Source organism: Gadus chalcogrammus, chromosome 22 (assembly GCF_026213295.1).
Source record: "Gadus chalcogrammus isolate NIFS_2021 chromosome 22, NIFS_Gcha_1.0, whole genome shotgun sequence".
Taxonomy (NCBI): Eukaryota; Metazoa; Chordata; class Actinopteri; order Gadiformes; family Gadidae; genus Gadus; species Gadus chalcogrammus.
The window spans coordinates 17,893,789-17,908,399 of record NC_079433.1 but is presented as its reverse complement, the minus strand read 5'-3'; the positions used below and the strand labels follow the sequence as shown (position 1 = coordinate 17,908,399).

The window sequence follows — 14,611 nt, the reverse complement described above, 5'->3', positions numbered from 1 at the left end:
GGAATATCTATATGGGGACCCTCCCACGATTCTTCATGCTCAAGCTGGCTAGTGGAGACTATGCCTGCTGTCTCTGGGAAACACAGAGTGAGCAGCATTCCCACTATAGCAACTTGTATACTCATCTCGCAAGCCATGGCAGGCCTGTAATTATTTTTGACGGTGGGAGGCCAGGGCTAGACTTTGGTCTTGGGACCAGATTCAAGGTAGCAAGCTGCCTTATGTCTAGGCTTGTAATGGTTTTGAGATGTGATCCAATTTCTGTCCTCTCTACCCTGCCAGCTCGTATTTGCGAGACGGTAAATTGATGTTCTCCCATACCCTCTGCTGGAAGGATGCCAGGAGAAGAAGAAATAATTTTACCAATGGGAACGCCAACTTTGCTTTCGTTTCAACCATAAGTAAACTGAACTTGGCCATGTTGAAACTCCTCCTCCTCCAGAGTACTGGAGTATCAAGGCATGGTGAAGAATGAAATTGGCACATGTGCGGACCAAAGATAATGAGGTTTGTGACCAAATTTGGCCGTTCCATTTCCCAGAATGAACAGGCCGGCGGTTTCAATTCACCAAAAGTGCGAACATTGGTTATAATTGTTGTCGCCATTATTGGCTGGTAGCTTCTGGCTTCTTCCAACTGAACATCCCACTTTGTTTGTTTTTTAGGTAAATTAGGTATGGGACAGATGTCCCTACCGAGCATCAGCGTCCCTTAACCACAAAATGTTGTGCAGGATCATTTATGGAGGGTGAAAAACATAGCATATGACTAAAAATGTTAATTGTAATTGTAAATACAGGATCTGCAAATTTGAAGATGGTTGCTGTTGGGCCTTGACAGAGACCGCAATGACCGCTAGCCTCAGTCAATGGGATCATTTGGAACTCTGAATACTGAGCAACAATTCAATAAGTCTCACGGGTAAGTCTTGGAGTGTACTTTTCTTTTACTGATTTGAACGCAAGATAAGCATTCACCTCTGAATCTGAATTAAGTGCTAGATTCCTGGGTGTAAGAATGAACCTTGAACTAAACTGTCAACTGAACACAAATGTCACTTCTTCCCCATTGGATATTTCCCCATCATGGCAAAAAAAAAATCCAGTTGGATCCAAATGACCCACTGTGCACTGTGACATTTAACATTCAACAGTTCTAACTGCTTGCCTCTCAGTCTACGTCACCGAGTCTGTGAGCATGAGAAGTGGTGTTTGAACACAGAATGCAAATGCTGTGTTCAAATCCGTAAAGAAAAGACTCACTCTCGTACCATTACCCTTGCGACTCATTGACAATATCTTTGCACATAATTCAAACTGATTGCCGTAAAATCTAAGTGTTTCATAAACAATCATTAGACTTTGTAACAAAGCCACTTACTTTACATACCTGCTCACCTTAGACATTTCATTGATTTGTGGAACCAATAAATGGTGCTTTGCGAACTAACCCTTAGCACAGCGATGGTGCACCCATGCAGGGAAACATGTCCACCAGGGAGAAGGACTGAGGAGTTGTAGGCTGTCCAGGGGGAACAATAGCTCAGTGAAAAGGGTGGTTGACTCCGCCGTTGGTGTGTGAATGTGTGCATGAATGGTTGTAAATGGCTTTGGATGAAAGCAACAGCTTTTATATTGTAGCTTTTACATTGACACAGCGTCAGTGTCAATGTAAATGTCCAACCGAGTCTCTCTCAAGGAAAAGCCTATCAAGAGTTGCGTTGTTGCAGGAATACAACAGTGTAAACGATAGTGAGAGCTGGAGCGAGCCGTTTGCCGTGTTGGGCTACAGAAAGTGTGGGTTGGTGTCATCTAAAAAGTTTGGGTTAAGAGAGCTGAGATAATAATGACAAGAGGGAAATATCCTGCAACGAGATTTCAGAGCAAGACATGTCCTTGATGGTGACTTGGTTGGGCACATAACAAACTGAGATCACGCGAAGGTTAAAGAAAGCCGTTTTATTTCTCTGTAGGGATCTTTGACATAATGATAGAATATAATCTGAGCCCGTCAAAAACAAGCATTTTAAGAGGACGTACATAACTTGGATTACACCACAGGCCGTTTTCACGCATTAAGGCTGTGGCGTTCTCGCCCAATACTGTTCAAAGTTCAAATAAGTGTCGTCAACACTAGACCCCTTTAACAGAAATGATCAGAAGATATGGTCGAGGTTGAAATTCTTGAAGTTCTCTTTCAAATAAGTAACAAGCACCAGGAAATAAAGGTTATTCGCTACACTTTGGCTGGGTCTGGGATGCTTAAAAAAATCCAGATGGCAGTAGTCCAACATATTAACTGAATCAACAACCGTATTAATTCGGTTTTGGAAATCCCACAATCCCTAGAAAGCATTAGCTGAAGTTTGAACTCTGCTGCTGAGCCGTTGCTAAGGTCTATCTAACTTAATAATAGTTTGTGTTGCAAAATAATTTATAAATGTTACTGATTGTTACTCATTTCCAGGTTTTAAGGAGACCCCTTGTATTTCCAGGGAAAATATAAAAAATGTACTTATAACCCTACAATACGTTTTTTTTGTCTTTGTGCAGAGTAAGCCAGGAAGGTATCAGAGAGAGAGGGGAAGACATGCAGCAAAGGACCGCGGAATCAAATCCCGGTCGCTGCGGTAAGGACTGGGCTTTACAGCAGCGACCGGCTGAAGTCGAACATCTCATGTCAGCTGTACTTATAGCCAGTGAAAAATTGTCACATTAACAAAGGTTCGTTCATGAACACTTTGTGGCTATTTCTGTCCTAATGAGGGTGTCCCTGCACTACTGGGGACTAGGGCTGGGACGACGCGTCGACGTAATCGATGACGTCGACGCATAAATTACGTTGACGCGAAAAATGCGCGTCGATTAAAAAAAAGAAAGAAAAAAAAGAAGGGCGTCAAATTGACAAACTGAGATGTCCTTGCCTTGTAGCTTTAAATTCAGTGCATTCAGGTGTGAAGTGATATCAACCAAAAAAGCCACAATGTCCTTCTTCTTATCATCTTATAAGAACTGAGAAAATGGTGTTGCTCTGGCTCTTCCGCTGCACCAAGAATCTGTGATTTCCCTTCGGACGGACCAGAAGCACTCCAACACACTGTCTTTGCTGAGCCATCTTACATTGAGCAGCCGAAGGTCATCAGCATGAGCATCAACTACTCTGAGGAATTCCCAGAGTACGCAATGCTGATGGGAAGGATAGGATGAAGGATGCCCTGAGAAATTGAATCATTCTGATCAGCGTGTTCATCACCACAGGATTCTCATCCGACAGGGGGGAGCACAGAATCGATGGATGAATTATGCAATGGTAAGAGATTACCTCAGGACTGTCCAATTTCATTCATGCCACAGCTCATCCCTCTCCATCAGTGGTTATTGAAACCACTTGATTCAGCTCGATTCCCCTCTTTGTGGACATCTCATTTATGGCCAGGTAGATGTCCCCACCTCTTGTACTGGTCTGAAGGGGTGCACCACTTCACCAAACTCTTTCTTCTCCTTGTTGAAGAACCTCACGTAAACTAACAGCGGAGCATACATCAGTGGTCTCGCTAAGCCTACACATGCTGCTTTATGAATTGCTTCATCCAGCTTTTGCTATCACATCCTGGGTAAAATGTTTCCGTTTTCTTTGTGGTTGATGATGCCGACGTACAGTAGGTACTTGCTGTATTTTTGTCACAGAACTCGTATTATTTTTGTTTTCCCTCAAGAAAGGTTTCTGCTCCTGCACCCAATCATATTGGGCCCTTAGATCGTTGATTTTGTGCTTCCTCATCTCACATTTGAATGGGTAAGCTTGCTCAAAGGATGTGTGCTTTATTTTAAACATACAAGACCCACTGGGTCAGGGCTGCCTGTGGGAAGCATTAACATAAGAATTCGGCATTCTTAATTGATAGCTTGTAGGTCGCCATCTACCTTTCTCTTTTTTAGAGCGATCCTAAAAATAAAATAGACTTTCCACCGACTGTTGCGTCTCGTGACGCCCGTATTTCTCTCGTCTTCTCAATACACGAGTGTGTACATCACACTCACTGACTCTGTATAGGCATAACCTAAAGTACATTGAATAACATAATGGATACACTTTGAATATAACCACAGACACACGCACACATAAACTTCAATATGATCAATTTATAACTATACTTTGCCAAACTTTGCATTTTCAACACCAATAAGGGACTCTCGCTGTACCAAGGCATGAGCTGCCCTTGTGTTCCGACCCCGGCGCCTTCCCATCGGTGCGGTGATTACCGACGGCGATGTGTTTCTCTGGGTTCTCTTGTAGCTGGGGTTGCAGCCACTGCGCTTCACAAAATGCTATCGACTTACACTGAAAGGTGGACCGGGCCAGCCAACTCTGAGCACTCTGCTTAGAGTGGGCTGCTCTGAGGTAAGGTAGGTGGGCTAGTGGTCCCCCTAGGGACAATACAATTAAAAAAGGCACTATACTGTTCTACACTGTACTGAATGGTCCATTCATCCATTTCTTGTACATTTTTATATGTTAAATAGACTGCATTTATATAGCGCTTTTCTAACAGGTGGACACTCAAATCGCTTTACAATAATGCCTATCATTGACCAATTCAAGCACACATTCACACATCGACGGCGGTGTCAGCCATGCAAGGCGAAAACCAGCTCGTCAGGAGCAGTTAGGGTGAGGTGTCTTGCTCAGGGACACCTCAACCCTCAGAGGAGCCGGGAATCGTACTAGCAACCTTCTGGTTACCGAACAACCCGCCCTACCTCCTGAGCCACATGGCGGCCCTAATCTGATCTGATGACTCTCGATTCCTATCTGTGGTGCCAGTGACTCACCCTTCATTCCCATTAGCATTCTCATTAGTCTATCTCTCTGCCTCGCAATTAATAACCGGTTCGCCATCAAGGGAAGCTTAGAGTGGAAAACCCATTCTCTCTCACGCCCACACACACACTCTGACCCCATGGCAGACATTACCTGCTCTTACAAGATTATTCACAGCAGTGAAATGTCCTTTGGTTTCCTGCTGTGCTCACGTGTTGAGCTGTGTTGCTGTTGTGAGGTGAGTGAAAAAGGAAAAATAAAACCTAATCTAAAAGACCTCAGAACAGTGACGGGCCACAGTATGGATATGGCATGTTGAATCATTGAATCACATGGTTCAATAATATTATTTCCATGTTTGCGTGTTCACCATCATCATCGTCAAGCCTGAAGCTCCCGTCCACCGCCACCAGGTTTGTCTATACTGAATACTGAGCAATCTGTTCAAATTGATAGAAGACTTGGTTGTGTTTCTGGGTTTCCACGGTGGAACGGCGGAATTAATAAAAACAGGGTTTAACTAAAGAGGAGACTACAGGGAGCTGAACGTCTAACTATAGAATTTAATTAATCCAAAGAAAATCATTTGAACACATCCATCAAGGCTGACTGGCACTCGAATGGGGGCACTTCAGTTCAGTCATTCAAAGCCAGTCCAATCACACAATCTGAATCATTCAAATCAGACCTGACCAGATGACGATATAACCATGCCTACTCTGCTAGCTGTAATGGACCATAGATCAAGGTTCGAAATATAAAAACAGGGTGAACAGGGTCACAATATAATTGAATGTACAATATAACAACCCCAAGGTACTGGTAAACACGAGAGGTAGCAAAACATAGCGTTAATCTTGCCAACAGCGGTATTTGCAGAGAGTGCACTGGCTGAACACTTATGTGATAATTGTGCAATCATGAATGAATAATTGTGATTCAGATGAACAGGGCAGAGCTGCGTGCGCCATTAGACTTCGAGTTGGTGTTCCATCATGCCATTATGATGCATTACCCTGCGTTTGAAGCAGAACAGAAGCACTACGCTGCCTGCAAACCACACAAAATAACAATTGTAATAATGATATATTATTATGCTCTGTCTGGCGTCGCAAACCGATACTCTAGAGATAGTTCATTAATGTGTATCGCAGGAAGTCTTTCACGGTACATTTTTTTTGGGGGATAATTAGCCCATCTCTGTAAGGCGCCTAATGACAAGAATCACAAACAAGGCAGATCCTACCATGCACAACGCTGGACTCCCATGTGAATTCAGTCATCATCGGCCCACATCACAGACTAATGTAACCACTCCATTGCATTGCACGAGATGGTTCAAGCTCATTTACCATTGAGTGGGGTCTGGGGAACCATCTCATTCTGTGTCCATACGTTAAATGTTCACAGTAGGATAGAAAATGCATGACGTAAAACTAGCACAAACATCCCATGCAGGTGTTTTCCCACAACAACACACACACACACACACACACACACACACACACACACACACACACACACACACACACACACACACACACACACACACACACACACACACACACACACACACACACACACACACAATTAGCGGAGGCCAGACTTCATTAAATAACATTATTAAAGCTGGAGGAGGACCAGCTTCTAGGCATTACTGATAAATTAGGAGGAAATGAGTGTTGTGGCCAAAAGCTACAAACGATCCGTGAGTGCCTGACAGAGATACTAGGCTGCGATGATAGGGCGTTTGGAGAATTTAATAATTAAATTGATGGTAGAGGATAAAAGAGATGCTGTGCGTTGTGTCCCTCTGGTTTATGGGTTTGAATGCACTATGGTCTGTATCTAATGTGTGGCACGAAGACAGCGGCATCTCACCCTGTAGTGCTCAGTAAGAGTGTGGGCGCATGCAAATCCCCATATTGGTGTGCTACAGTACACACACATGCCGGATGGCATAAGTGTGTGGCCTTCGTCAACATGATGCAAACGTGAGAAATGTGTCAGAGAGCCTGCGTGTTCTGGGGGCAGACACAAAGATCACACCGCTAAACGGTAATGCCGATGGGAAGTTATGCAGAGGTTTGAGCAGTTGCAAACTATATGACGATCTAGAAGTCTCATCGCGGTCTTCCTCAGAATTGTTAAGGACTCTCCATAGCTATTCCTTGTTTTTGTGTTTCCCTGTTTTTATGTTTTTATTGTTTACGTTGGTTTCAGCACGTTGTCTGAATCGTTGCAACATAAGTATCTCTTCTCATGTTGCACATTATCGGCTAGTCTTTCAATAGACTTACCTAATCCACCCTGGTTTAAACTGTATCGTTCACTTTGCCAACATTTGTGTTTGCCTGGTCTTTCTGAACACACATACCTACATTTCACACACACATGTAATGCCGTCTTTTTGCCTGCACATGTGGAAAAATATAAAGGCAAGGCGATTGTTTTAAAGGTGACATATTATACCAGCAGGAGTGAATGTGATTAGCCGTTACAGGCCGTTTTGAAACTCGGCCTCTTCTGACATCACAAGTGGGCATGTCCACCTAGATGTATGACGGATAGATGAGCAACGTTTGCTACTGTCCACTGGGTAGGCTGGTAGACTGATCTATCCAGCATACATCTAGTTGGACACGCTCAATTGGGACGTCCTTCAAAACGGCCTGTAACGGCTAATCACACTCACACCTGGTGGTATAATATGTCCCCTTTAATATGTATCCCTCTTGAATTTTATTTCAGAGTGGGGGTGCACATTTAGCACGAGGGCTTTGGTTGGTCACACTGGAGGAATGCCTTAAGTGGACAGCGGTTGGCGGGCGGGCCCAGGGTCTCCTCACCTCTTTGTCCATGCTGTCCAGGTCCTCCTTGCAGAGCATGTAGAGCGGCATGGAGTCAGACATGCTGGGCCCGCGCTTCCTTCTGGACGGGCCGGGCTGCTCGTCATCGGACGTCGCTGACGTCTGACCAACCCTGCAACACACGCAGACAGACAGACGTTTCACACATTGCTCCAAGCCATTTAGAGGCGGAAGAAAATAGACCTTGTTCACCTTGATGGCCAATCGCCAGGGATTATGGTACAAATCAACAAAGTATGGCAGAAAGCCAGAGTTTCCCGCTGAATTCTTGCTGGGTCGTGGGCTTAGCAAGCCCTACTTCTGTGTTGTTGAAGGGTTAACATTTTTCAACCTACACTACAGCAGTGAAAGAGGCTAACATGCTGCTTGGTAGAGTGAGGGGAGGAAAAAAGGTACGAGATGTAGATGGGTCCTGGGATAGTCCATAGAACAAGATAACTGCTATACAGAATAGGGATGGGCAACGATCGTCGAATAGTCGGAGTCACGTAGAATATCGAATAATGAATGTTACTATCGGTATTTATTACACGGCTCTTCTCTATGCTGTTGAACGCTCTGTGCACTTGCATGGGCCTTCACAACTTCCGGTGGTGAATAATTTTTGATAATTCACCGTTGCCAAGCATATAATGACCGCTGTCAAGGAAAGTTTTATCATTATTTTTCTATCGTATCACTCCGGAAGTAGTCCCGTAACTTATCAAGGTCCTCGGTTGCTAAGCGACGTCAACGTCTTTGGCAGACTTTTTCTCTGCCGATCAACACCACGAATGCTGGTAACAAATAAGTTGTAAAAAGACGCACTGTGTTATTTTTCTGGCCATAGTTTCCAGTGTTTCCCCTACCATTGTTCAGGCCTGGCGGCCCGCCAGGCCAACGAGCGCCCCCGCCAGGCCAACAACCGGGCAAAAAAATGAAAAAGAGAAAAAAAAAATAATAATAATATATATATATATTTTTTATTATTATTATTAGCCATAATATCATTACCATCCAAGCTCACCACCAGCTATCTCAATATGTATTGGTGCTTTATGCTCCTGTACATGAAATTAGTTTACATTAAATCAACTTTGTTGAAAACATTTTTTTTTATCATTGATTTTTTCCTTATTGCCCAGACGAAGTTTGAAGACATACACCCCCCCCCCCCCCCTCCGTCAACAATCGCTCTCCCGAATAAAGAACACGCATGCATACTTTGTGCTTTAAAATGGAGGCAGACAAAGCTAGAAATTAGTCATTGAGGAAGAAGAGAGCCTGATCACATGCTTCAGCTGTTAATTGGGTCTTTAGTGTTTCAGGTTTCATTTAAATGTCCTGCAATGCTCCAGGATGATTCCACCGAATAATGAAAGTAGGATGGTTTGATGCTTATGGTAGTTGTGATTCAAACCATCATATTCCAATTCAAAAACCAAATGAAAAATGGGTAAACAAGTTAACTGTCCCCAGTTAGCAAACAAACAAACATATTTCCGCTCATATAAAAGCCTTATGGGAAGTACTTTGATACAGTTGCGGCTTATTCTTTATTTGAAACCCTTGGGGGGTGGCAAATGTCTGACGATTGCAGTGATCTGACGTAATGTTTTCCATTCAATCTGAGAAGAGAACAAGGGTGTGCTTTTAAAAATAAAATAAAATTGCATCATGCAAAGAATATTTTTTCTGCATCTTTAAAGCATTAAACCATATTAAACCGTCTGAGGCATTTATTAAAAAATATTAGGTGCTTGGCTGTTGACAATAGCAGGGCTTTTCATTGCACAAATTGAAATGAAAAAGCAGGGCTACAACACAGCCTCTAATAGATTATTGACTGGAGTTGCGAGCCAGGGTTGCTGAACAGTGTACATGCGTTATGGTTTGCCAGAAATTCTTTCTAGAGAGGATTTCAGTAACAGCAGAAACATTAAACAATGAAAATCGTAAAACAATGGCATCTGTGTCTGTCTGTCTGTCTCTACAAATAATGGCTTGCATCAGTGAATCCAGTGTGCTGTCCCTGACCCAGGGACACCAGTACATGTACACTTCGGCAGGTACACACGCTGAGAGATGGATCTTTGTTTTCTACAGATCTTTGCAGACGCTGCCTGCTTTTCTACCTTCACATCACGTTAACGTGAACCCAAGGGTGCATGATGAAAAACCAATACATTCACGTGAAACCGTGTTGACACACCCTTCGAATGCACTGAAAAAATAGGGTTCTGCTATACTAGGAAAACCAACTCATGATGATAGTGCAGGTGGCATAAGATTCGGAATGGCAATGAGAGCAAGTGAGAAAAAAGTTAAAGAACAAATTAATAACATAAAGTATGTGATGGTGTAGAACAGAAGCAACAGTATTATAAAACCTTGACAGGGATACCGCCTGCAGACTGAAGACTGTATTTCTTCCAGCATTAATGGCAAACAACTTGGCTGGTGCACATTTCTTGTCACGTTGTGATGACATCGGATCAACTACAACCACTTCAGTTGGGACTGCATGTCGGCCCTCTGATCCCATCAGAGCCTCTGATGAAACATCATGTGTTTGTACCTGGAAACTGCATTCATACCCAGGAAACTGCTTGTTCGTACCCTGGCCAAATAGCAACCACCAGGAAGAGGTTGGGGGCTTTGACCAGCCGGCTCCCTGCGGTGTGGGGCCCAGAGGGGACTCAGGCACACTCATTAGAACAGCAAACCTTTCAGAGTACAGCGCTTAATGCTTTTCATCAGCGCCCCTGGCGGGTGCTCAACCTCAAGTCAATGGTAATTGGAAGAAGGCAGTTGCTGTGGAGTCACCGAGCACCATGGGAGCTTGATCTACGTCTGATGGTATTGTCAAACCAGAGGGGAATAATGGAGGATTGGTGATGAATTTCCTTCTATTTTTTGTATTGCCAAACAGCAATAACCAATTTGTTGCAAACAAACTAAATGTCAAAAACTAAATGAGATGGCCATTTTAATAACATTATGTTGCTGTGCAAGAGCAAACTTCAAATTGCCAAAGTTGGCTAAATTAATTGTGACTGTGACACACACACACACACACACACACACACACACACACACACACACACACACACACACACACACACACACACACACACACACACACACACACACACACACACACACACACACACACACACACACACACACCTTGTTCCAGCCGCCATTGTCTCTCACCCACTAATTCCAGTCAGATGGGATCCATTTAAAAAGGGGGCTGGTCGAGGGGCTGGAGACAACAGACAGCCTGCTGCGTGTTAATCATGTTTCAAAGGACCAGCCAGCTATGTTCCCTCCAACCGTTTGGAATCACTAATGGGAATGAAGCCAAATAATGATATGGAAATGATGCAGACTGTGTGGGCATATCTCCGGCACGGAAGAACATTTTAATTAAATTCAGCGCTTCGCATCCGAGAAGAAAGCACTTCAGCGCGGCAATCGCATCCCGTATTGTCCTCCGAGGAGAGGGCCTGTGGCGACAGCGGTCGCCGCGTGGGAGCGGGAGGCGGGTGGGCGGCACGCGGAATAAATCAGCTAAACCTTCACAGAGCCGCACTCCAGAGAGAGCGGAGCGGGGGGATACGGAGCGACGTCCTACCTGGGGGGGGCCGTGTTCCGGTGGTCCGGCTGCGACATCGACCCCGGGGCCTGGAGGTAGGGGGGCGGCTGCTGGCCGTGCTGGCCCCGCCGGATCAGCTTCCCCGTCACCGGGTCGTAGATGCGCACCTCGGGGGCCGGGGGCGGGGGTCTTTGGTGGAGGTGAGCGGGGTGGAAGACGGGGTGATGGAACATCCCATGGGGGTCGGGCAGCATGGCCGGGCTGTTGCTCCTGTGGCGGGGGGGAGGATTTAAACAAGTCATTTAATCTCTCAGCGGGCGGCTGGAGAGTGCTTCTTTACATTTAGTTTGACAGCAGGAGTCTTGGGTAAACTGCTTTAAGGGGAAAGAACAAGTCACCGGGGACTGCAGTGTCTCTCAGTGAGAGACAAAGTGCGCTTTGCTTTACCTCTTGGTCTATAGATCAAATGCCTCAGCGGGGGTCCCTTACCGGGGGGTCTTGGAGTGTTCCTCCTTCAAAGGGTACAGCTGCTCCTCGACTTTCTCCCAGCGCTCCAGACAACACCACAGCCAATCGGGACTGGTGATGTGGAGGTGTTTGCAGCCCAGTGCCTGACGTACTTTCTCAGTGCCTGGTGGAACGGGAGGAGGGGAGAGACCAGGTAAAGAAACGGAGTTCATGCCCAAACAAGACACTCGCTTGATCGATGGCCACATTTACCGTGAGAGAACGGCAGATCAATGACCCGTGAACATCAATCTATGTAGATAATGAACGGGACCCCACAGTCTGATTGTGATTTATTGACGCTGGACACAAAGGAAAGCTGTATACTGCATTTGGGACAAGAAGACCTCATTCACCCCTTGAACACATGAGAGGCCAAGCAATCACCGCTAGCCCAGATATTGATCACTTCTTGGGGTAGAGCACGTGCCTGATATTGGTGTGAACTGTGAAGTATGCTGTTGCTCAATGTGTGGTCGGGCAAGGATCACTGTTGTTTTCATGATTCAGGACGATCGTTCAGAAATTCGAAAAATTAATAGGACTGTGATGTTGTCCGCTTTGAGATTGTTCTACGTGGCAGCAACCCCGCCCTGACTCTGAAAACACCTTTCAGACGATAGAAACTTCAGCCTGAAACATGAAGTGAAACCTCAGTTTGATTATGAAGCTAGTTCAGCACAGCTGAAGAGAGAAAATTTGGCAAACGTTTTATACGTCCATCAAACACGGAGCCGGAACCAAAGGGGGGCATTAGCCAGCCAGAGGCGTGTGTGTGGGGGGCAGGAAAGAGTGTGTTAAAACACCACCATTAAATAATCAATCCGCCATATGAAATGCGAACGCCCGCGTGCGTGGGCCTGACGTCAGCGACGCGTCGAGCTTCCTCGAGTCGGTTCCGGCTCGGGGGCTGAAGTGGCCGGCTGAGGTCTCGCCCTGAAGCACGGCGGCTGATTGTCTCCCCGCCTCTGACATAGCGAGGCCGGCTGATTGGTTAAGTGTTGCTCTAAGTGAGGCTGGCTCCCACGGCAACAAGGGCTGTGCTACCAAGCGCCGACCCGTGTGGGGTGGGGGGGTGGACGAGGGAACACACACGCACACACCGGGTTGTGACGTTTTTTTTCTAAATAAACTCAAATAAAGATTAGTCTTACTGCTGGGTTAGTATAATAGAGATAAAGATAATTTTTTCAATTACCAGAAGAAACATGTTGGCACTTGATTGGCTTGTTGTTTTTATATTGATGTTTTAAGTAGGTTTTTTTTGAAGATTCAATATTTGTTCTCATTCTTTCTCACATGCCTGGTTCAGTGTCATGCCTCCAGGCAGCAAGCCATGTTGCGGTCTCTGTTGGCGCCCAGGGGAACACCCCACGACACATAAACTGCTCAGTGCAGCCCCCACAACCGGCAGGTGTCATCATTATCCTGAGGGCTTGGACCATGAAGACATCGCAGTGACATGTGCAGAGCAGACAGGCTCGTCTCCACTATCCGCGATCCACGATAAGGAATCACACGAGCGGGTATAACTTGAGCAGCTGTGGTCTTCAGAGGACGGAACTAGACACCTGCGACAGCCGTACTGTTACGCTGTTGTTATGCTGCAAAGGTTTCTGTTTTAACAGTGAAATAAGGTCACAGTTGTATCAAATCGGGATCAAAGCGTTAGATCAAAGAAATATCATAAAATGTTTACGTCAAGGTCTGCATACTACACTATGTTGCAATCGATTCAGACGGATGCAGCAGAGCGAGGAGGTAAACACACTCACCGCTGTTGGGCCAACTTTGAGTGTAAACAGAGTAATTAGGTTTACTTAAATCAGGCAACTCATGCATGAACATCCGTCGGCCCCAGCACGGTTGTTTTGGCCGCAAATTTACTGATCCCCATCGTTACTACTGTCGCATCAGGCAGAGATTTGACTGCTTTAGATATTGAAAAGCAGAAGATAAATGCACGTTTCACTCAACTATTCATGAGAGCGAATCAGAGGCTCTCCTTAGTGGAGGTCAAATCATCTCCCGAATAATCTTTTCCATACATTTCTCACGTCACCTCTGTGGGTGAGGATCATGAACTTCCTCCCGACTTATTAGCATGAAAATATGTATTCTAGCTAGCCCCATTCACTATTGAATTGTAAGGATGGTTATAACAATCCCTTTGCATAAGTACATTTACCATTAGCACTCTTTGTGAAAAGATTGTCCATTACATTTGAGAGAATGGCAGAAACATGCAAGGCAGCATTTCGCCTCTCATCATTTAAATGCTGCGAACAGGACAAAGAGAGCATTCGCAGGGGAGGGCGTGTTTGTGTTCGGAGTTCATGTTTACGTGTGTGTGTGTGTGTTAGGGCCCGGGGTAAGAAAAAATAGGGATATACTGGAATCCATCATTAGGAGACAGTCACAAGCCAATGATTACTTCAAAATTCATGCAACAATATGGTATTCAGATGAACTTAGGCCCACCCTTCTTGACCTCCTTGCTCCATTATATAAAACAGCCTTTGTGTTGAGCCCAAATGCTGCCCCAACACTGTGCTCATGAATAACCGCTGATCTGCAGTTTTGGTCCGTACATGAGGCAAATGAGAAAGGATTTGCCTGCACCATGTAATGCCTAAGGTGACGTGATGATGTCCACAATGTCCAAAATCACAGCAAACTTATCACAATAAGATAGTAGATCAGCTATGAAGCAATCAATGCTTGGTACATTATTCCATTACGAACACAGACTGTATGTTCATCAGCGTCAATGTACTGTTGCAGATCTGCGAGAGTTTAGAGTTTATCAACCACATCGTGCATTGCGTTAGTG

At 45.1% G+C, this 14,611-nt stretch overlaps 1 protein-coding gene across 2 annotated transcripts in view; it reads right to left on the bottom strand.

Annotated features, from left to right (window-relative positions):
* The window catches only part of ctdp1 (CTD (carboxy-terminal domain, RNA polymerase II, polypeptide A) phosphatase, subunit 1), a 50,164-nt gene that overhangs the window by 25,094 nt on the left and 10,459 nt on the right, over nucleotides 1-14,611 (bottom strand). For both annotated transcript variants that reach the window (XM_056582558.1, XM_056582559.1), the window contains exons 9-11: nucleotides 11,761-11,902; nucleotides 11,311-11,541; nucleotides 7,671-7,803 (exon numbers count right to left, since the gene is read on the bottom strand). In XM_056582558.1, coding sequence (XP_056438533.1) covers nucleotides 7,671-7,803; nucleotides 11,311-11,541; nucleotides 11,761-11,902 — 506 coding nt within the window. The remainder of the gene's footprint in view (nucleotides 1-7,670; nucleotides 7,804-11,310; nucleotides 11,542-11,760; nucleotides 11,903-14,611) is intronic.